The 20,876-nt window shown below is 48.4% G+C and overlaps 4 protein-coding genes across 4 annotated transcripts; all 4 read left to right on the forward strand.

Annotated features, from left to right (window-relative positions):
- The first annotated feature begins 266 nt into the window (after window positions 1–266).
- On the forward strand, window positions 267–2,993 carry LOC130375638 (uncharacterized). Its single transcript, XM_056582679.1, has 6 exons — window positions 267–416; window positions 816–955; window positions 1,129–1,208; window positions 1,618–1,785; window positions 2,039–2,161; window positions 2,884–2,993. Exons 1-6 carry the CDS (start codon window positions 294–296, stop codon window positions 2,925–2,927), a joined length of 678 nt encoding a protein of 225 aa, XP_056438654.1. The 5' UTR covers window positions 267–293; the 3' UTR covers window positions 2,928–2,993.
- Window positions 2,994–5,148: 2,155 nt separating this feature from the next.
- Window positions 5,149–7,444, forward strand: LOC130375639 (uncharacterized). The gene is made up of 5 exons (XM_056582680.1): window positions 5,149–5,279; window positions 5,661–5,880; window positions 6,174–6,341; window positions 6,518–6,640; window positions 7,335–7,444. Exons 1-5 carry the CDS (start codon window positions 5,157–5,159, stop codon window positions 7,376–7,378), a joined length of 678 nt encoding a protein of 225 aa, XP_056438655.1. The 5' UTR covers window positions 5,149–5,156; the 3' UTR covers window positions 7,379–7,444.
- A 3,429-nt stretch (window positions 7,445–10,873) lies between these two features.
- On the forward strand, window positions 10,874–14,706 carry LOC130375636 (saxitoxin and tetrodotoxin-binding protein 1-like). The gene is made up of 6 exons (XM_056582677.1): window positions 10,874–11,034; window positions 11,839–11,978; window positions 12,144–12,223; window positions 13,221–13,388; window positions 14,031–14,153; window positions 14,597–14,706. The coding sequence occupies exons 1-6, from the start codon at window positions 10,888–10,890 to the stop codon at window positions 14,638–14,640; spliced, it is 702 nt and encodes a 233-aa protein (XP_056438652.1). The 5' UTR covers window positions 10,874–10,887; the 3' UTR covers window positions 14,641–14,706.
- A 1,801-nt stretch (window positions 14,707–16,507) lies between these two features.
- Window positions 16,508–20,276, forward strand: LOC130375637 (saxitoxin and tetrodotoxin-binding protein 1-like). The gene is made up of 6 exons (XM_056582678.1): window positions 16,508–16,666; window positions 17,100–17,236; window positions 17,410–17,489; window positions 18,529–18,684; window positions 19,221–19,343; window positions 20,192–20,276. Exons 1-6 carry the CDS (start codon window positions 16,523–16,525, stop codon window positions 20,245–20,247), a joined length of 696 nt encoding a protein of 231 aa, XP_056438653.1. The 5' UTR covers window positions 16,508–16,522; the 3' UTR covers window positions 20,248–20,276.
- Window positions 20,277–20,876: the final 600 nt, after the last annotated feature.

A 20,876-nucleotide genomic window follows, 5' to 3' on the forward strand; every position in this document is an offset into this window, starting at 1 on the left:
ACCGCCCTATATACCCCCTGATAACTAGAACCACGTATATACCTCCTGATAACTATAGTACCACCGTAGATACCTCTTCATAACTAGAACCACCGCGTATACCTAGCCCCGATTCCTAAATGTAAGAGTGCTCTTTGTTCTGGGGTCTCTGACCTCCTGATTGGAGGCTGGATCCTCTGCGGTGACCTTTGCCCCACCGCCCCCATCGTGCGTTGAGGGGGGGGGGGGGGACGGACGCTGAGGCTATAAAGCCTCGGGCCGCCGGCAGCAGAAGTCTGAGATCCAGAGGAGTCATGGCTGCTGTGTTCGCTGTCCTTCTGTTGGGGCTGCTGGCCGCCGCCGCCGCCGCCGACGTCCCCGCCGCCCCCAGCTGTGATGATGTCATCACCCCGCTCCGCAGGGACCAAGCAGACAAGGTCAGTCTCAGGTGTTACCATAGCAACTATAGGTGACTGTAGTTGATCTACTATACAATGTAAAGTGATATGTCGTACAGTCTATTCAGTGTGTGTAAATGAAGTCATACAATTATAATCTATATTATAATTATATGACTTATTCGATACATCACCTGCAGTGATATATCGAATAATCCAGTCAGTGTGTGGAGTAAAGAATCTATGAAGAGTAAATGTTGACTAAAGTAAACATCAGTAGATAAAGTCTGGTTCTGTCCCAGATCCTAGAAGTACTGATTCTTTCTACCTGTATCGCGCTCTTCCTGTGATAGCTCGTCCTACACGTTCTACATGTTCTCCACGTTCTATACGGTCTACATGTACTCCATGTTCTACGTGTTCTCCGTGTGGCTCCAGGCGTTGGGCTCCTGGGTTCTGGTGGGTTCCGTGACAGATGAGAAGACGGGCCTGCTGCCTCTGCTCTCCAGCTCCCTCATGGAGCTCTCGCTGTCGGAGGACAACAGCTCCTTCACCTACATCGAGAGGAACGGGTTCGGGTGAGCTGGAGGGAGGTCAGGGGGGGCGTGGCTATGTGTAGGGGCGTAGCCATGTGGAGGGGGTGTGGTTATGGAGAGGGGTGTGGTTATATGGAGGGTCTTATCCGGGGGTGGGGGGTTATTAGCTTAGCGTTGGGTGTTGTCCTTTCTGACCCATGTGTCTGTACCTCCAGCATTGGGTCGTGTGTCTGGTACCACATCGTCGGTGACATTACGGACGAAGCCAACCTCACTGTGAGGCTCCACACTATGGGTAAGTTCCCCATCAACATCATCAATAATAAATAGCTAGCGGGCCAACATCCTAGCAGGCGTGATGTAGAATGCTATGAAGCATTACAGGTCGAGCCCTGGCCCTGGCTGACGTCCTCACATGTTGACACGCTAACACGCTAGCTGATGTCTTCACATGCTAACACGCTAACAAGTAGTAACGCTTGCTGAGGTCCTCACATGTAAACAAGCTAACACATTGTAACGCTAGCTGCCGTCCCCACATGCTAACACGCTAGCTCACATGCTAACACGCTAAAACGGTAGCTGACGTCCTCACATGTTAATACGCTAACAGGCTTCAATGCTAGCCGAGGTCCATGCATGCTAACAGGCTAACACGCTGTGACGCTACCTATGTTGACCCGCGGTCCCTCTCTGTGCTGCAGTGCGTGACCAGGGCGGTGTGGAGATCACCACTCGGGGGTTCATCGGACAGATCACTCTGTTCCAGAGCTGTCCGTCCTGCCCTGAGGACCGGCTCACCTCCTACTACAGCGGCGTGTACGACCCCACAGACAGCAACTCCACCAACGTCCAGTTCATAATGAACTACAGTATGTACAACACTGATACACACTCAACTACAGGACAACACTAATACACACTCAACTACAGTACGCACAACACTGATACACACTCAACTACGTCTATACATAGATAGATTGGTCATTCATTTACTAATGAAATTGTGTGTGTGTGTGTGTGTGTGTGTGTGTGTGTGTGTGTGTGTGTGTGTGTGTGTGTGTGTGTGTGTGTGTGTGTGTGTGTGTGTGTGTGTGTGTGTGTGTGTGTGTGTGTGTGTCTCAGGGAGGGAGGGGCAGCACCAGGACCTGGAGGCTCTGAAGGAGGTTCCTCTGAGCACCAGACAGCAGGCCGTGTGCCTCAACATGACAGAAATCACCGGGGAGTACACCTACGACGGAGTCTCAGGTGAGGCCTACCGTACAGCGAGGCCTACCGTAGAGCGAGGTCTACTGTACAGTGAAGCCTACTGAAGAGCGAGGCCTAGCGAACAGTGAGGCCTACTGTAGAGTGAGGCCTACTGTAGAGTGAGGCCTACTGTAGAGTGAGGCCTACCGTAGAGTGAGGCCTACCGTAGAGTGATGCCTACCGTAGAGTGATGCCTACTGTAGAGTGAGGCCTACCGTAGAGTGATGCCTACTGTAGAGTGAGGCCTACCGTAGAGTGAGGCCTACCGTAGAGTGAGGCCTACCGTAGAGTGAGGCCTACCGTAGAGTGATGCCTACTGTAGAGTGAGGCCTACCGTAGAGTGAGGCCTACCGTAGAGTGATGCCTACTGTAGAGTGAGGCCTACCGTAGAGTGAGGCCTAGTGTAGAGTGAGGCCTACTGTAGAGTGAGGCCTAGTGTAGATTACCAGTAGAGTATTAGTCCTACAGTAGAGTACCAGTAGAGTATCAGTCCTACAGTAGAGTACCAGTTGAGTATCAGTCCTACAGGAGAGTACCAGTAGAGTAGTCCTACATCAGAGTAACAGTAGAGTATTAGACCTACAGTAGAGTACCAGTAGAGCACCAATAGAGTATCAGTCCTACACTAGAGTACCAGTATAGTATTAGACCTACAGTAGAGTACCAGTAGAGTACCAGTAGAGTATACTGCAGTACTGATGTTGATCTCCTGTCCCTCTCAGAGCCGTGTCCCAGGAAGGTGCTGGTGCTGAAACCAGACGAATAAACCGAGCACTGAAGATCTATTCTCTGCTCCGGAATATATCAGAAATAAAATCTCTAATCAAAGTGATGTTTTCTCTTCTTCTTGAGCCCAGAACTGATGCTTGTTGTGTATTGATGACTGTTGAGCCTTTTCCGGCGTTTAAGTGCATTCGAAAGTAGCTGATAACTCTAGAACCACAGTACATACCTCCTGATAACTAGAACCGCCGTATATACGTCCTGATAACTAGAACCGCCGTATATACCTCCTGATAACTAGAACCACAGTACATACCTCCTGATAACTAGAACCACTGTATATACCTCCTGATAACTAGAACCACTGTATATACCTCCTTATAAATGTAGAACCACCGTATATACCTCCTGATAACTAGAAACACGTATATACCTCCTGAACCAACAATGTGGATGGGATACTTCTCAAGGTTGTAGACAGAGAGCTTTTTGTTCCTGTGTGTCAATTTTTGTATAGATGTTTGACCTACTCCTCGTGCCTGTCATTATGGAAAGAGGCTAAAGTAATCCCCTTGCCAAAACATAAAAAAGCTGGCCTTTTCTGGGGCTCATAGTAGACCCATCCGTCTACTACCAGTAAAGAGCAAGATATTGGAAAGGATTGTTTTTAATCAAATTCAAGACTATTTTTATTAGTAATGAACTTGTAACCAAATCCCAGCATGCACATCGAGTTGGACATTCAACTAACTCTGCTATTGTTCATATGACTGACGAATGTTTTAAAGAAATGGATAACAAAAGAATTGTGGGTACTGTTATGCTTGATTTTAGTGCGGCTTTTGACATTATTGACCATGCCCTGCTAATTGCTAAACTCAAATGCTATGGTTTCGCTGATACTGCCCTCTCTTAGATGGAGAGTTATCTGTCTGGCAGGAGGCAAAAAGTGTTTTTCAATGGAAGCTTATCAGTCAGCGAAGATGTCTTCTGTGGAGTGCCTCAAGGAAGCTGTCTGGGTCCTCTTTTATTTTCGATCTTTACCAATGATCTGCCCTATTTTCTCGAACAGACAAAAGTAGTAATGTATGCTGATGACTCAACTATGTTCTGTGCTGCGTCTACATGCAACAAACTGACTGATGTAATGCAAAGAATTTCAAACTGTGTCTGATTGGGCAGAGGACAACAAATTAGTGTTGAACATCACTAAGACTACGTGCATGGTTATTGGTACCAGGAGAAGGATTGCCAGAGACTCCTGTTTAAATCTATCTATGGGTGGTATTCCAATAGAGCAAGTAAGGAAAATTAAATTACTTGGCATCATAATAGATGATCAATTGTCATGGTCTGACCATATTGATTCAATTGCAGTAAAAATGGGACAGGGTTTAGCTAAGACTAGAAGATGCTCCTACCATGTGACACCTTCGATCAGGAATCAGGTGGTTCAGGCTCTGGTTCTCTCTCACCTAGGGGACTCTAGGGTGGTGGGGTCCAGCGCCGCGAAAAAACATATAAAAAACCCGAGCTGGCTCAAAATAGAGCTGCAAGACTGGCTCTTCAATGTACTTTTAGAGCTAATGTCATGAAGAAGCACAAGTCACAGTTGTCTGTCACAGTCGACCGTTGAGGCTAAAGTAACTTCTAGTCTTGTATTGTTTACCTAAAATGCCGTTGTTGATAGGAAACCCGTCTGTCTGAACAGCTTGTTCAGACAGGCTCAAGGCACATATAACTAGACTGGTCAGGAAAGGCTGTTTTGACCCTGCACAGCCCTAAACAAATCAACTGAACAGGGCAGTCATTTACAGAGCCGTCAGTCAGTGGAATTCCTTAGTATAAGAAGCGTCGAGGGTGAACATAGACTAAAGTAATCACTAAAACACATGCTGAGAGAATCTACACAACAGGAATGACTCTCTGTGCTTGATGTACTCGTCAACTTGTAGAATTATCATGTGATGCATATTGTCAGTGTTAAAACTCACTTTTCTCCTGCAATGTTTTTTTATTGAGAGGTTAATGATGTTTGTACAATGTATTGAAGTGATAACTCTAGAACCACGTATATACCTCCTGATAACTCTTCTAGAGCCCCGATTCCTAAATGTAAGAGTGCTCTTTGTTCTGGGGTCACTGACCTCCTGATTGGAGGCTGGATCCTCTGCAGTGACCTTCGCCCCCCCCCCGCCCCCCTCCCCCGGGCGACGCTGAGGCTATAAAGCCTCGGGCCGCCGGCAGCAGAAGTCTGAGATCCAGAGGAGTCATGGCTGCTGTGTTCGCTGTCCTTCTGTTGGGGCTGCTGGCCGCCGCCGCCGCCGCCGCCGCCCCGCCCGCCCCCAGCTGTGATGATGTCATCACCCCACTCCGCAGGGACCAAGCAGACAAGGTCAGTCTCAATGGTTACCATAGCAACTATAGGTGACTGTAGTTGATCTACTATACAGTGATATATCGTCTATTATATATGAAGTCATACAATTATAATCTATATATGCCTATATTTTATATATAAGTATATCACATGCAGTGATATATCGTTTAATCCAGTCAGTGTGTGTGTAGTAAAGGATCTATGAAGAGTAAATGTTGACTAAAGTAAACATCAGTAGATAAAGTCTGGTTCTGTCCCAGATCCTAGAAGTACTGATTCTTTCTACCTGTGTCGCGCTCTTCCTGTGATAGCTCGTCCTACATGTTCTACATGTTCTCCACGTTCGATACGGTCTACATGTACTCCATGTTCTACGTGTTCTCCGTGTGGCTCCAGGTGTTGGGCTCCTGGGTTCTGGTGGGTTCCGTGACAGATGAGAAGATAGGCCTGCTGCCTCAGCTCTCCAGCTCCTTCATGGAGCTCTCGCTGTCAGAGGACAACAGCTCCTTCACCTACAGCGAGAGGAACGGGTTCGTGAATGGGTCGTGTCTCTGGCTCCACATCGTCGGCAACATTACAGACAACGCCAACCTCACTGTGAGGCTCCACACTATGGGTAAGTTCCCCATCAACATCATCAATAATAAATAGCTAGCAGGCCAACATCCTAGCTGGCGTGATGTAGCATGCTATGAAGCATTACGGGTCGAGCCCTGGCGCTCTGGGCCTCAAGATGATGGGCTAGCAAGTTTGTGCTAGCTAGCACACAGCTGAGGTCCTCACATGCTAACACACTAACACGCCAGCTGATGTCCTCACATGCTAACACGCAAGCTGCGGTCCTCACATTTTACTGTAACACGCTGACATGCTAGCTATGTTGACCCGCGGTCCCTCTCTGTGCTGCAGTGCGTGAGCAGGACGGCGTGGAGATCACCACTCGGGAGGTCTTCGGACAGATCACTCTGTTCCAGAGCTGTCCGTCCTGCCCTGAGGACCGGCTCACCTCCCACTACAGCGGCATGTCCGACCCCGCAGACAGCAACTCCACCAACGTCCAGTTCATAATGAACTACAGTATGTACAACACTGATACACACTCAACTACAGGACAACACTGATACACTCTCAACTGCGGTAATTAATTTGCTAATGAAATTGTGTGTGTGTGTGTGTGTGTGTGTGTGTGTGTGTGTGTGTGTGTGTGTGTGTGTGTGTGTGTGTGTGTGTGTGTGTGTGTGTGTGTGTCTCAGGGAGGGCGGGGCAGCACCAGGACCTGGAGGCTCTGAAGGAGGTTCCTCTGAGCACCAGACAGCAGGCCGCGTGCCTCAACATGACAGAAATCACCGGGGAGTACATCTACGACGGAGTCACAGGTGAGGCCTACCGTAGAGCGAGGCCTACCGTAGAGCGAGGTCTACCGTACAGCGAGGCCTACCGTATAGCGAGGCCTACCGTAGAGTGAGGCCTACCGTACAGCGAGGCCTACTGTAGAGTTAGGCGTACTGTAGAGTGAGGTCTACTGTAGAGTGAGGCCTACTGTACAGCGAGGCCTACTGTAGAGTGAGGCCTACTGTAGAGTGAGGCCTACCGTAGAGTGAGGCCTACCGTAGAGTGAGGCCTACCGTAGAGTGAGGCCTACCGTAGAGCGCGGCCTACTGTTGAGTGAGGTCTACTGTAGAGTGATGCCTACTGTACAGTGAGTCCTAGTGTAGAGTGAGGCCTACTGTAGAGTACCAGTAGAGTATCGTAAGAATACCAGTAGAGCATCAGTCCTACAGTAGAGTACTAGTAGATCATCAGTTCCACAGTAGGGTATCAGTAGACTATCAGTTGAGTATTAGTCCTACAGTAGAGTACCATTAGAGTATTAGACCTACAGTAGAGTACCAGTACAGTACCAGTAGAGTACCAGTAGAGTATTAGTCCTACAGTAGAGTACCAGAAGAGCATTAGCCCTACAGTACAGTACCAGTATAGTACCAGTAGAGTATTAGACCTACAGTAGAGTATCAGTAGAGTACCAGTAGAGTATAATGCAGTACTGATGTTGATCTCTGTCCCTCTCAGAGCCGTGTCCCAGGAAGGTGCTGGTGCTGAAACCAGACGAATAAACCGAGCACTGAAGATCTATTCTCTGCTCCGAAATATATCAGAAATAAAATCTCTAATCAAAGTGACGTTTTCTCTTCTTCTTGAGCCCAGAACTGATGCTTGTTGTGTATTGATGACTGTTGAACTTCTGCCTTTTCCTGCGTTTTAGTGACATCACAAGTGGGTGTTTCCACCTAGATGTATGCTAGATAGATCTACAGCATTTGCTACGGTCCACTGGGTAGGCTGCTAGACTGACGGCAGCATGAATCTAGATGGACACGCCCACTTGTGATGTCACTAAGGCTCAGCTTCACGCCTGGTGGTAACATAGGGGCCCTTAAACTGTCAGCTAGCCGTCTGCTTGCTAGCCTCAAAGCATCTTGATTAAGTGTGTAAGATTGTTAGCATGTAAGCTAGCCAGCTCCCGAGCAGAAAGATCCAATGGAAGACGAGGGAGGAAGAGGGAGGGGAGCTCAGATTGGACGAGGAGAAGGAGAAGGGGAGCTCTGATTGGACGAGGAGGTCTGATTGGACAAAGAGAAGTTGGAGGAGGGGAGGTATGATTGGAACAGGAGGAGGGGAGGTCTGATTGGACAAGGAGGAGGAGGAGAGGTCTGATTGAACAAGGTGGAGGAGGAGAGGTCTGATTGGACGAGGCGGAGTGTTATCCTGGTATCATGCTAGGTCCTCAGTCCAAATGTTTTTTAGTGTCTATTGATGACTGATACTAGTTTCATTTCTCTGATAATCATCAGGCCCCTGTACTCCAAGGACTGTAAATACACTGAGCGGTTTATTCTGAGCGGTTCAACACTGTGGCCTACCGGTGTGGCATCCCGCCCCTGTAAACCTCGGCCCGGGCGGGTCAGAGGTGTAGTCGTGGACGGCGTATACCACCGCCACCCACTATCCGTCGACCCGAGACTTGGACAAAGGGTGGAGGAGTGTGGCATCCCGCCACTTAAAGCTCGGCCCGGACCAGCCCGAGGGTTGGTCCTGGATGGCCGATACCACCGTCACCCACCAGCCGGCGACGGAGAGCACCGACCGAACCCCAATCAGCGAGATTGGGGGACACCTGGCCGAAAGCCGAGGAGCCATCTTAAAAGGAGCACGAGGACTGACATTTGGAGAGACCAGGAACGGGAGCGAGGAAGGAGGAAGTGCTCGGGTCCGCGAGCAGCTAGAGGCCCACGGAGGCCCTAGAGACCGCGAGCAGCTAGAGGCCCACGGAGGCCCTAGAGACCGCGAGCAGCTAGAGGCCCCAGAGACCGCGAGCAGCTAGAGGCCCACGGAGGCCCTAGAGACCGCGAGCAGCTAGAGGCCCACGGAGGCCCTAGAGACCGCGAGCAGCTAGAGGCCCACGGAGGCCCTAGAGACCGCGAGCAGCTAGAGGCCCACGGAGGCCCTAGAGACCGCGAGCAGCTAGAGGCCCACGGAGGCCCTAGAGACCGCGAGCAGCTAGAGGCCCACGGAGGCCCTAGAGACCGCGAGCAGCTAGAGGCCCACGGAGGCCCTAGAGACCGCGAGCAGCTAGAGGCCCACGGAGGCCCTTGAGACCGCGAGCAGCTAGAGGCCCACGGAGGCCCTAGAGACCGCGAGCAGCTAGAGGCCCACGGAGGCCCTAGAGACCGCGAGCAGCTAGAGGCCCACGGAGGCCCTAGAGACCGCGAGCAGCTCGAGGCCCACGGAGGCCCTAGAGACCGCGAGCAGCTCGAGGCCCACGGAGGCCCTAGAGACCGCGTCTTCATTATATGATCCAAGTGTTATGCAATAAATGCCATTAATGGCTTAACCCTCACTGCCAAGCGTGATTTATACCTGGAACCCGGCTCATTCGAGGAGCGGGTTGCCACACCGGGTAAACACATGTCTCCAGACAACACAACATGGACATTGCAAGGTTTACACAGTGAGTGGGTGTCAACATTTGTCCCAAGGTTTTATCGCCTCACAATAACAGCCGGCTGCTTTGATATTTTGATTTTACCATTTTAAATATCAATATTTTCAGTTTGTGGTGGTAAGGAGTTTTCAATTGGTAGGTTAGTAGTTTGTGGTGGTTTCAGGATGGGTAGTTTAGTAGATTGTTGTTGCTTCTGGATGGGTGGTTAGTTGCTTGTTACAGGATAGGTAGGTTTGAGGTTTGTTGGTTCAGGGAAGGTTGGTTAGTAGTTTGTTGGTTGTTTCAGGATGGTTAGGTTAGTAGTATGTTGGTTGGTTCAGGGTGGGTAGGTCAGTAGTTTGTTGGATCAGGCCTGATAGTTTGTTGCTTGTAACAGGATACCTCCTTATAACTCTAGAGCAGGGCTATTCAACCTCCTTAACAAGTGGGCCGAAAAGGAAAACCACTGGGGGTTCATGGGCCACACATAGTTAAACTACGTGAATGAATCACTACAAATAAATCATACTTAAAGTAGTGTTAACTTAATATATATAGTACTATTACATGGAATAAACTTGTCAGAAGCATTCCTTCCTTCTTCACTTTTAATCGAATCATTATAAAAGATTTTGTTCTCACATATTTTGGACACGTATTTAGAATTCAACAATGTTGTTTGAATCATCACAAAACAGAACTACTGTACATATGAGACATTTTGAGCCAGTGAGAAAGATTGCACTGCCTTGTTTGCCTAGTTTGGCTCATCCTGAGACACTCTGAGACACAGCTTCTCATAGGTCATGGAGCAACGTGCCCTTGTTCTGATGGCATTCATATGAGAAAAGCTAGACTCACACGTATCGGTTGAGCCAAACATTGCCAGAATAAGTGATGCCAGTTCCTGATTGTGTGGTACTGATACTGGCTAGTATCACCGGCTACACACAGAAACCTGATTTGCATGCAACTATGTTTCTCCTTTATTTTTTGCATGCAACCTCTTGCGGGCCAGAAAAAAATTAAGAGGGGCCGCATTTGGCCCACGGGCCGCTAGTTGAATAGGCCTGCTCTAGAGCAACGTAAATAACCATGTGTATACCTCCTGATAGCTAGAACCACTGTATATACGTCTTGATAAATGGAACCACGTATATACCTCCTGATAACTTTAGAACCAGATATATAACTCCCGATGAATCTAGAACCACCGTATATACATCCTGATCAATCTACATCCATCCTATATGCCTCCTGATAACTCTAGAACCACTGTATATATCTCTTGAAACTAGAACCACGAGTATACCTCCTGATAGTTAGAACCACCGTATAAACCTCCTGATATATCTATAACCATCTTTTATACCTCCTGAGAACTAGAACCACCGTATATACCTCTCGATAACTCTGGAACCAGCGTATATACCTCCTGATAGCTAGAACCCTATATATACCGCCTGATAATTCTTCCCCGATTCCTAAATGTAAGAGTGCTCTTTTTTCTGGGGTCTCTGACCTCCCTATCGGAGGGTGGATCCTCTGCGGTGACGCCCCCCCCCCCGCCCCCCCCAGGGCGACGCTGAGGCTATAAAGCCTCGGGCCGCCGGCAGCAGAGGTCTGAGATCCAGAGGAGTCATGGCTGCTGTGTTCGCTGTCCTTCTGTTGGGGCTGCTGGCCGCCGCCGCCCCCGCCGCCCCCGCCGCCGCCGCCGCCGCCACCGCCCCGCCCGCCCCCAGCTGTGATGATGTCATCACCCCACTCCGCAGGGACCAAGCAGACAAGGTCAGTCTCAGTGGATACCATAGTGTTAGGCTTTCGGTAGAAAAGGATCCAATCGCCAACAGAAGGCTTAGTTTCAAAGACTTTCTCTGAGTTTATTCCCAGCAAGGCACAGGTATCATACAGGCACGATCCGACAGAGATTGAATGGGCACACTGAGCTTAAGTAGCCACAAACCAATCAACACACATTAGCAACAGGTATGTTCACAAACTCAGGGGATCTCAGCAATCCAAAGAAAAGCAGGAAGTAGCAGGGTGGAGTCGAAAGTACATTGCAATCCAAAACAAACAGAAAAGCGCATGACACCACCAACTGACCTACAAAATGTAAATAAAAAATAAAAAACACATGCTGCTGAAAAAACAGGAACTTAAATATCAGGATCCCTTACACATTGCAACTATAGGTGACTGTAGTTGATATACTATACAATGTACAGTGATAAATCGTATAGTGTGCATATATGAAGTCATACAATTATTATCAATAGATGCCTATATTGTATATGTATATCATAGGGATAACTTGTATAGTCTAGTCAGTGTGTGTAGGAATTCACAAGGAAAGCTCTCTAAATTATTGTTTTTTTAATTAAAAAAATCAATAAAGAGTTAATGTTGACAAAGGTAAAAACCAATAGATAACGTCTGGATCTGTGTCCTAGTGAGACCCAGATCCTAGAATGGCTGATTAATTTTACCTGTATCGCGTTCTACACGTTATACATGTTCTCTTCATTCTATATTTTCTCCACGTTCTCCATGAACTACTTGTACTCCGTGTGGTTCCCCGTGTGGCTCCAGGCGTTGGGCTCCTGGGTTCTGGTGGGTTTCGTGACAGATAAGAAGACGGGTCTGCTGCATAAGCTCTCCAGCGCCTTCCTGGAGCTCTCGCTGTCGGAGGACAACAGCTCCTTCACCTCCATCGAGAGGATCCGATTGGGGTGAGCTGGAGGGAGGTCAGAGTGGGCGTGGCTATGTGTAGGGGCGTAGCCATGTGGATGGGGTGTGGTTATGGAGAGGGGTGTATGGAGGGTCTTATCCGGGGGTGGGGGGTTATTAGCGTAGCGTTGGGTGTGGTCCTCTGAAACGTGTGTCTGCACCTCCAGCAATGAGCAATGTTCCTGGGTCCGCGTCATGGGCAACATTACGGACGACGCCAACCTCACTGTGAGGCTCCACACTATGGGTAAGTTCCCCGTCAACATCATCAATAATAAATAGCTAGCAGGCCAACATCCTAGCTGGCGTGATGTAGCATGCAAAGGAGCGTTACAGGTCGAGCCCTGGCCCTCTGGGCCTCAAGATGATGGGCTAGCAAGATCGTGTTAGCTAGCACACGATAACACGCTGTGACGCTAGCTGAGGTCCTCACCTGTTAACATACTAACAGGCTACAATGCTAGCTGAGGTCTTCACATGCAGTGCCGGCCCTCCCTATATGCGAACTAAGCGACTGCTTAGGGGCCCCGACCAGGGGGCCCCAAGGAGCGCTGTATTTTTTTTTTATCTATAGGCCTACTTCTCTTTTTTTTCTTTTCTTTTTTAATACACAAAGCAATCTACTTAACAAGAAAGTAAACATTATAAACATACAGCTCATATAAATTTAAGAAAACAATTGTGGGACTAAGACCTCGGGCCGCCGGCAGCAGAAGTCTGAGACCCAGGGGAGTCATGGTTGCTGTGTTCGCTGTCCTTCTGTTGGGGCGCCTTTAACGATGACGATACGGTACATGACGAAGCTAAACGAAGCCCGCTACCTTTGTCCGACATTGCCTCTCTCCCGCTCTCCCCCCCAGGGCCGGTGCTAGCCCTTTGGTAGCCCTAGGTGAGATTGAGTTTTGCGCCCCCCTTTCCCATCACGAGCAGGAACGTTAAAAGTCTGGTAACAGTAGAAATGTGGTAAGTGCGTAATACTTTACTTTGACAGTTTCAGTGAGTTTACTTAAAAAGTAGTAAAATAATTGCGGCAAATCATGTTCAAAGAGGTACGGATAAAAACCGTAAGGGTTATGAATCCATACAGTTGCATGTTCTCTGTGGCAAAACTACCGCAATGCAGGGCCCCAAAATGATCCTGCTTAGGGCCCCCAGGTGTACAGCGCCGGCCCTGCTGACAGGCTAACAGGCTAACACGCTGTGACGCTAGCTATGTTGACCCGCAGTCCCTCTCTGTGCTGCAGTGCGTGAGCTTGGCGGCGTGGAGACCACCCCTCAAGAGGTCTTCGGACAGATCACTCTGTTCCAGAGCTGTCCTTCCTGCCCTGAGGACCGGCTCACCTCCTACTACAGCGGCGTAGACAACCCCACAGACAGCCACTCCCCCGCCGTCCATTTCATAATGAACTACAGTACGCGCAACACTGATACACTCAACTACAGTACACACAACACTGAGACACACTCAACTACTGTACACAACACTGATACACACTCAACTACAGTACACAATACTGATACCCACTCGACTACAGTACACAATACTGAGACACACTCAACTACAGTACACAACACTGATACACACTCAACTACAGTACACAATACTGATACACACTCGACTACAGTACACAATACTGAGACACACTCAACTACAGTACACAACACTGATACACACTCAACTACAGTACACAATACTGATACACACTCAACTACAGTACACACCACTGTTACACACTCAACTACAGTACACACCACTGTTACACACTCAACTACAGTACACAACACTGATACACACTCAACTACAGTACACACCACTGATACACACTCAACTACAGTACACACCACTGTTACACACTCAACTACAGTACACAACACTGATACACACTCAACTACAGTACACAACACTGATAGACACTCAACTACAGTACACAGCACTGATACACATTCAACTACAGTACACAAGACTGATACACACTGAACCACTCAACTGCGGTAATTAATTTGCTAATGAAATCGTGTGTGTGTGTGTGTGTGTGTGTGTGTGTGAGACTCAGGGAGGGAGGGGAAGCACCAGGACCTGGAGGCTCTGAAGGAGGTTCCTCTGAGTACCAGACAGCAGGCCGCGTGCCTCAACATGACAGAAATCACCGGGGAAGACAGCTACGACGGAGTCTCAGGTGAGGCCTACCGTAGAGCGAGGCCTACTGTAGAGCGAGGCCTACCGTAGAGTGAGGCCTACCGTAGAGCGAGGCCTACCGTAGGGCGAGGCCTTATGTAGAGTGATGCCTACTGTATAGTGAAGCCTACTGAAGAGCGAGGCCTAGCGAACAGTGAGGCCTACGGTAGAGTGAGGCCTACCGTATAGTGAGGCCTACTGTAGAGTACCATTAGAGTGCCGAAGAGTATTAGTCCTACAGTACCAGTAGAGCACCAGTAGAGCATTAGACCTGCAGTAGAGTACCAGTAGAGTATTAGACCTACAGTAGAGTACCAGTATTGTACCAGTAGAGTATTAGTCCTACAGTAGAGTACCAGAAGAGCATTAGCCCTACAGTAGAGTACCAGTAGAGTACCAGTAGAGTATACTGCAGTACTGATGTTGATCTCTTGTCCCTCTCAGAGCCGTGTCCCAGGAAGGTGCTGGTGCTGAAACCAGACGAATAAACCGAGCACTGAAGATCTATTCTCTGCTCCGAAATATATCAGAAATAAAATCTCTAATCAAAGTGATGTTTTCTCTTCTTCATGAGCCCAGAACTGATGCTTGTTGTGTATTGATGACTGTTGAAATTCTGCCTTTTCCTGCGTTTTAGTTTTTTTTTTATCACAAGTGGGTGTTTCCACCTAGATGTATGCCAGATAGATCAACAGCATTTGCTACGGTCCACTGGGTAGGCTGCTAGACTGACAGCAGCATGAATCTAGATGGACACGCCCACTTGTGATGTCACTAAGGCTCAGCTTCACACCTGGTGGTAACATAGGGGCCCTTAAACTGTCAGCTAGCCGTCTGCTTGCTAGCCTCAAAGCATCTTGATTAAGTGTGTAAGATTGTTAGCATGTAAGCTAGCCAGCTCCCGAGCAGAAAGATCCAATGGAAGACGAGGGAGGAAGAGGGAGGGGAGCTCAGATTGGACGAGGAGAAGGAGAAGGGGAGCTCTGATTGGACGAGGAGGTCTGATTGGACAAAGGGAAGTTGGAGGAGGGTAGGTATGATTGGAACAGGAGGAGGGGAGGTCTGATTGGACAAGGAGGAGGAGGAGAGGTCTGATTGAACAAGGTGGAGGAGGAGAGGTCTGATTGGACGAGGCGGAGTGTTATCCTGGTATCATGCTAGGTCCTCAGTCCAAATGTTTTTTAGTGTCTATTGATGACTGATACTAGTTTCATATCTCTGATAATCATCAGGCCCCTGTAAACCAAGGACTGTAAATAAACTGTATAAATAAACTGAGTGGTTTATTTTGAGCGGTTCAACACTGCGTCATACCGGGTAAACACACATCTCCTGACAACACAACATGGACCTTGTAAGGTTTACACAGTGAGTGTGTGAGTGGGTGTCAACATTTGTCCCAAGGTTTCATCGCCTCACAATAACAGCCGGCTGCTTTGATATTTTAATTTTAACCATTTTAAATATCAACATTTTCAGTTTGTGGTGGTAAGGAGTTTTGAATTGGTAGGTTAGTAGTTTGTTATTGGTTCAGGATGGGTAGGTCAGTAGTTTGTTGGTTCGAGGTGGGTAGGTTAGTAGTTTGTGGTTGTTTCAGGATGGGTAGTTTAGTAGATTGTTGTTGCTTCTGGATGGGTGGTTAGTTGCTTGTTACAGGATAGGTAGGTTAGAGGTTTGTTGGTTCAGGGTTGGTTGGTTAGTAGTTTGTTGGTTGTTTCAGGATGGTTAGGTTAGTAGTATGTTGGTTGGTTCAGGGTGGGTAGGTCAGTAGTTTGTTGGTTGGTTGAAGATGGGCAGTTTAGTAGTTTCTTGGATCAGGCCTGATAGTTTGTTGCTTGTAACAGGATACCTCCTTATAACTATAAGTGCATTATAAATACAATTTATTATTATTATTATTATTATTAACTCTAGAGCAACGTAAATAACTTCTGCTAACTCTAGAACCATGTATATACCTCCTAATAACTAGAACCACTGTATATACGTCTTGACAAATGGAACCACGTATATACCTCCTGATAACATTAGAACCACCGTATATACATCCTGATCAATCTAGATCCATCCTATATGCCTCCTGATAACTCTAGAACCACTGTATATATCTCTTGAAACTAGAACCACCGTATATACCTTTCGATAACTCTGGAACCAGCGTATATACCTCCTGATAGCTAGAACCCTATATATACCGCCTGATAATTCTTCCCCGATTCCTAAATGTAAGAGGGCTCTTTGTTCTGGGGTCTCTGACCTCCCTATCGGAGGGTGGATCCTCTGCGGTGACGCCCCCGCCCCCCCCAGGGCGACGCTGAGGCTATAAAGCCTCGGGCCGCCGGCAGCAGAGGTCTGAGATCCAGAGGAGTCATGGCTGCTGTGTTCGCTGTCCTTCTGTTGGGGCTGCTGGCCGCCGCCGCCGCCGCCGCCGCCGCCGCCCCCGCCGCCACCGCCCCGCCCGCCCCCAGCTGTGATGATGTCATCACCCCGCTCCGCAGGGACCAAGCAGACAAGGTCAGTCTCAGTGGTTACCATAGCAACTATAGGCGACTGTAGTTCATCTACTATACAATGTACAGTGATAAATCGTATAGTGTGCATATATGAAGTCATACAATTATTATCAATAGATGCCTATATTGTATATATATGTATATCATAGGGATAACTCGTATAGTCTAGTCAGTGTGTGTAGGAATTCACACGGAAAGCTCTCTAAATTATTGTTTTTTTAATTAAAAAAATCAATAAAGAGTTAATGTTGACAAAGGTAAAAACCAATAGATAACGTCTGGATCTGTGTCCTAGTGAGACCCAGATCCTAGAATGGCTGATTAATTTTACCTGTATCGCGTTCTACACGTTCTACATGTTCTCTTCATTCTATATTTTCTCCACGTTCTCCATGAACTACTTGTACTCTGTGTGGTTCTCCGTGTGGCTCCAGGCGTTGGGCTCCTGGGTTCTGGTAGGTGTCGTGACAGATAGGAAGACGGGTCTGCCTCTGCCCGCCAGCTCCTTCATGGAGCTCTCGCTGTCGGAGGACAACAGCTCCTTCACCTACATCGAGAGGAGCGGGTTGGGGTGAGCTGGAGGGAGGTCAGAGGGGGCGTGGCTATGTGTAGGGGCGTGGCCATGTGGAGGGGGTGTGGTTATGGAGAGGGGTGTGATTATATGGAGGGTCTTATCCGGGGGTGGGGGGTGATTAGCCTAGCGTTGGGTGTGGTCCTCTCAGAAACGTGTGTCTGCACCTCCAGCAATGAGCCATGTAACCGGTACCGCATCATGGGCAACATTACGGACGACGCCAACCTCACTCTGAGGCTCCACACTCTGGGTAAGTTCCCCATCAACATCATCAATAATAAATATCTAGCAGGCCAAGGTCCTAGCAGGCGTGATGTAGCATGCTGTGAAGCATTACAGGTCGAGCCCTGTTCCTCTGGGCCTCAAGACGATGGGCTAGCAAGTTCATGTTAGCTAGCACACGATAACATGCTGTGACGCTAGCTGAGGTCCTCACATGCTAACACGCTGACACGCTAGCTGACGTCCTTACATTTTAACATACTAAAAGGCTACAATGCTAGCTGAGGTCCTCACATGCAGTGCCGGCCCTCCCTATATGCGAACTAAGCGACTGCTTAGGGGCCCTGACCAGGGGGCCCCAAGGAGCGCTGTATTTTTTTTAAATCTATAGGCCTTCTTCTCTTTTTTTTCTTTTTTTTTAATACACAAAGCAATTTACTTAACAAGAAAGTAAACATTATAAACACACAGCTCATATAAATTTAAGAAAACAATTGTGGGACTAAGACCTCGGGCCGCCGGCAGCAGAAGTCTGAGACCCAGCGGAGTCATGGTTGCTGTGTTCGCTGTCCTTCTGTTGGGGCGCCTTTAACGATGACGATACGGTACATGACGAAGCTAAACGAAGCTCGCTACCTTTGTCCGACATCGCCTCTCTCCCGCTCTCCCCTCCAGGGCCGGTGCTAGCCCTTTGGTAAACCTAGGTGAGATTGAGTTTTGCGCCCCCCTTTCCCATCGCGAGCAGGAACGTTAAAAGTCTGGTAACAGTAGAAATGTGGTAAGTGCGTAATACTTCACTTTGACAGTTTCAGTGAGTATACTTAAAAAGTAGTAAAACAATTGCGGCAAACCATGTTCAAAGCGGTACGGATAAAAACCGTAAGGGTTATGAATCCATACAGTTGCATGTTCTCTGTGGCAAAACTACCGCAATGCAGGGCCCCAAAATGATCCTGCTTAGGGCCCCCAGGTGTACAGCGCCGGCCCTGCTGACAGGTTAACAGGCTAACACGCTAACGCGCTGTGACGCTAGCTATGTTGACCCGCAGTCCCTCTCTGTGCTGCAGTGAGTGAGCTGGGCGGCCCCCGGGGGTTCATCGGACAGATCACTCTGTTCCAGAGCTGTCCTTCCTGCCCTGAGGACCGGCTCACCTTCAACTACAGCGGCGTAGACAACCCCACAGACAGCAACTCCACCGCCGTCCAGTTCGTAATGAACTACAGTACGCGCAACACTGATACACACTCAACTACCGTAACACAACACTGATACACACTCAACTACCGTAACACAACACTGATACACACTCAACTACAGTACACACCACTGTGACACACTCAACTACAGTACACAACACTGATACACACTCAACTACAGTACACAACACTGTTACACACTCAACTACAGTACACAACACTGATACACACTCAACTACAGTACACAACACTGATACACACTCAACTACAGTACACACCACTGTTACACACTCAACTACAGTACACAACACTGATACACACTCAACTACAGTACACAATACTGAGACACACTCAACTACAGTACACAGCACTGTTACACACTCAACTACAGTACACAACACTACACTTATACATAGATAGATGGGTCATTCATTTACTAAAGAAATTGTGTGTGTGTGTGTGTGTGTGTGTGTGTGTGTGTGTGTGTGTGTGTGTGTGTGTGTGTGTGTGTGTGTGTGTGTGTGTGTGTGTGTGTGTGTGTGTGTGTGTGTGTGTGTCTCAGGGAGGGAGGGGGAGCACCAGGACCTGGAGGCTCTGAAGGAGGTTCCTCTGAGCACCAGACAGCAGGCCGTGTGCCTCAACATGACAGAAATCACCGGGGAGTACAGCTACGACGGAGTCACAGGTGAGGCCTACCGTACAGCGAGGCCTACCGTAGAGCGAGGCCTACTGTAGAGAGAGGTCTACTGAAGAGCGAGGCCTAGCGAACAGTGAGGCCTACTGTAGAGTGAGGCCTACCGTAGAGCGAGGCCTACTGTAGAGTGAGGCCTTCCGTAGAGTGAGGCCTACCGTACAGCGAGGCCTACTGTAGAGTGAGGCCTACTGTAGAGTGAAGCCTACTGAAGAGCGAGGCCTAGCGAACAGTGAAGCCTACTGAAGAGCGAGGCCTAGCGAACAGTGAGGCCTACTGTAGAGTGAGGCCTACTGTAGAGTGAGGCCAGCTGTACAATGAGGCCTACCGTATAGTGAGGCCTACTCTAGAGTGAGGCCTACTGATGAGTGAGGCCTACTGTATGGTGAGGCCTACCGTAGAGTGAGGCCTACTGTAGAGTGAGGCCAACTGTATGGTGAGGCCTACCGTAGAGTGAGGCCTACCGTAGAGTGAGGCCTACTGTAGAGTCAGGCCTATCGTAGAGTGAGGTCTACTGTACGGTGAGGCCTACTGTAGAGTGAGGCCTACTGTACAGTGAGGCCTACTGTAGAGTGAGGCCTACTGTACGGTGAGGCCTACCGTAGAGTGAGGCCTACTGTAGAGTGAGGCCTAGTGTAGTGTGAGGCCTACTGTAGAGTTTCAGTAGAGTACCAGTAGAATACCCGTAGAGCATCAGTCCTACAGTAGAGTACCAGTAGAGCATCAGTCCTACAGTTGAGTACCAGTAGAGTACCAGTAGAGTATTAGTCCTACAGTAGAGTATCAGTAGAGTACCAGTAGAGTATAATGCAGTACTAATGTTGATCTCCTGTCTCTCTCAGAGTTGTGTCTCAGGAAGAAACCGACAACTGAAGATCTATTCTCTGCTCCGAGATAAATCAGAAATAAAATCTCTATTCAAAGTGACGTTTTCTCTTCTTCTTGAGCCCAGAACTGTGTGTGTGTGTGTGTGTGTGTGTGTGTGTGTGTGTGTGTGTGTGTGTGTGTGTGTGTGTGTGTGTGTGTGTGTGTGTGTGTGTGTGTGTGTGTGTGTGTGTGTGTGTGTGTGTTCATACTGAAACTCGTAAACTTGTTTAGACGAGTGACATCACAGCTCCAGGGACTCCCCAGGATAAACTCATTCCCAGTCTAAACTCATTCCCAGTCTAAACTCATTCCCAGTCTAAACTCATTCCCAGTTTAAACTCATTCCGTCTCCACTCATTCCCATCTAAACTTTTTCCCAGTCTCAACTCATTTCCGGTTTAAACTCATTCCCAGTCTCCACTCATTCCCAGTCTAAACTCATTCCCAGTCTAAAGTCTTTCCCAGTGCTACTGTAACTGGCAACTATATAAGGGATACGACTATGTCTCTTCTCTCTACCTGAACTATATCTATAAGTATAACTATATTTATTGTAAATTGTTATTAGTTATAAGTACTCAGTGTAGACACCATAGATCGACTCAGTGTAGACACCATCGATCTACTCAGTGTAGACACCATCGATCTACTCAGTGCAGA

Source organism: Gadus chalcogrammus, chromosome 22 (genome assembly GCF_026213295.1).
Source record: "Gadus chalcogrammus isolate NIFS_2021 chromosome 22, NIFS_Gcha_1.0, whole genome shotgun sequence".
In the NCBI taxonomy this organism is placed as follows: domain Eukaryota; kingdom Metazoa; phylum Chordata; class Actinopteri; order Gadiformes; family Gadidae; genus Gadus; species Gadus chalcogrammus.

Coding starts and splice junctions, on each gene's coding strand:
- LOC130375638 (XM_056582679.1), top strand. CDS start 294: ATGGCTGCTGTGTTCGCTGTCCTTCTGTTGGGGCTGCTGGCCGCCGCC. Junction 417..815: donor GCAGGGACCAAGCAGACAAG/GTCAGTCTCAGG, acceptor GTGTGGCTCCAG/GCGTTGGGCTCCTGGGTTCT. Junction 956..1,128: donor ATCGAGAGGAACGGGTTCGG/GTGAGCTGGAGG, acceptor CTGTACCTCCAG/CATTGGGTCGTGTGTCTGGT.
- LOC130375639 (XM_056582680.1), top strand. CDS start 5,157: ATGGCTGCTGTGTTCGCTGTCCTTCTGTTGGGGCTGCTGGCCGCCGCC. Junction 5,881..6,173: donor TGTGAGGCTCCACACTATGG/GTAAGTTCCCCA, acceptor TCTGTGCTGCAG/TGCGTGAGCAGGACGGCGTG. Junction 6,342..6,517: donor CCAGTTCATAATGAACTACA/GTATGTACAACA, acceptor TGTGTGTCTCAG/GGAGGGCGGGGCAGCACCAG.
- LOC130375636 (XM_056582677.1), top strand. CDS start 10,888: ATGGCTGCTGTGTTCGCTGTCCTTCTGTTGGGGCTGCTGGCCGCCGCC. Junction 11,035..11,838: donor GCAGGGACCAAGCAGACAAG/GTCAGTCTCAGT, acceptor GTGTGGCTCCAG/GCGTTGGGCTCCTGGGTTCT. Junction 13,389..14,030: donor CCATTTCATAATGAACTACA/GTACGCGCAACA, acceptor TGTGAGACTCAG/GGAGGGAGGGGAAGCACCAG.
- LOC130375637 (XM_056582678.1), top strand. CDS start 16,523: ATGGCTGCTGTGTTCGCTGTCCTTCTGTTGGGGCTGCTGGCCGCCGCC. Junction 17,237..17,409: donor ATCGAGAGGAGCGGGTTGGG/GTGAGCTGGAGG, acceptor CTGCACCTCCAG/CAATGAGCCATGTAACCGGT. Junction 17,490..18,528: donor TCTGAGGCTCCACACTCTGG/GTAAGTTCCCCA, acceptor TCTGTGCTGCAG/TGAGTGAGCTGGGCGGCCCC.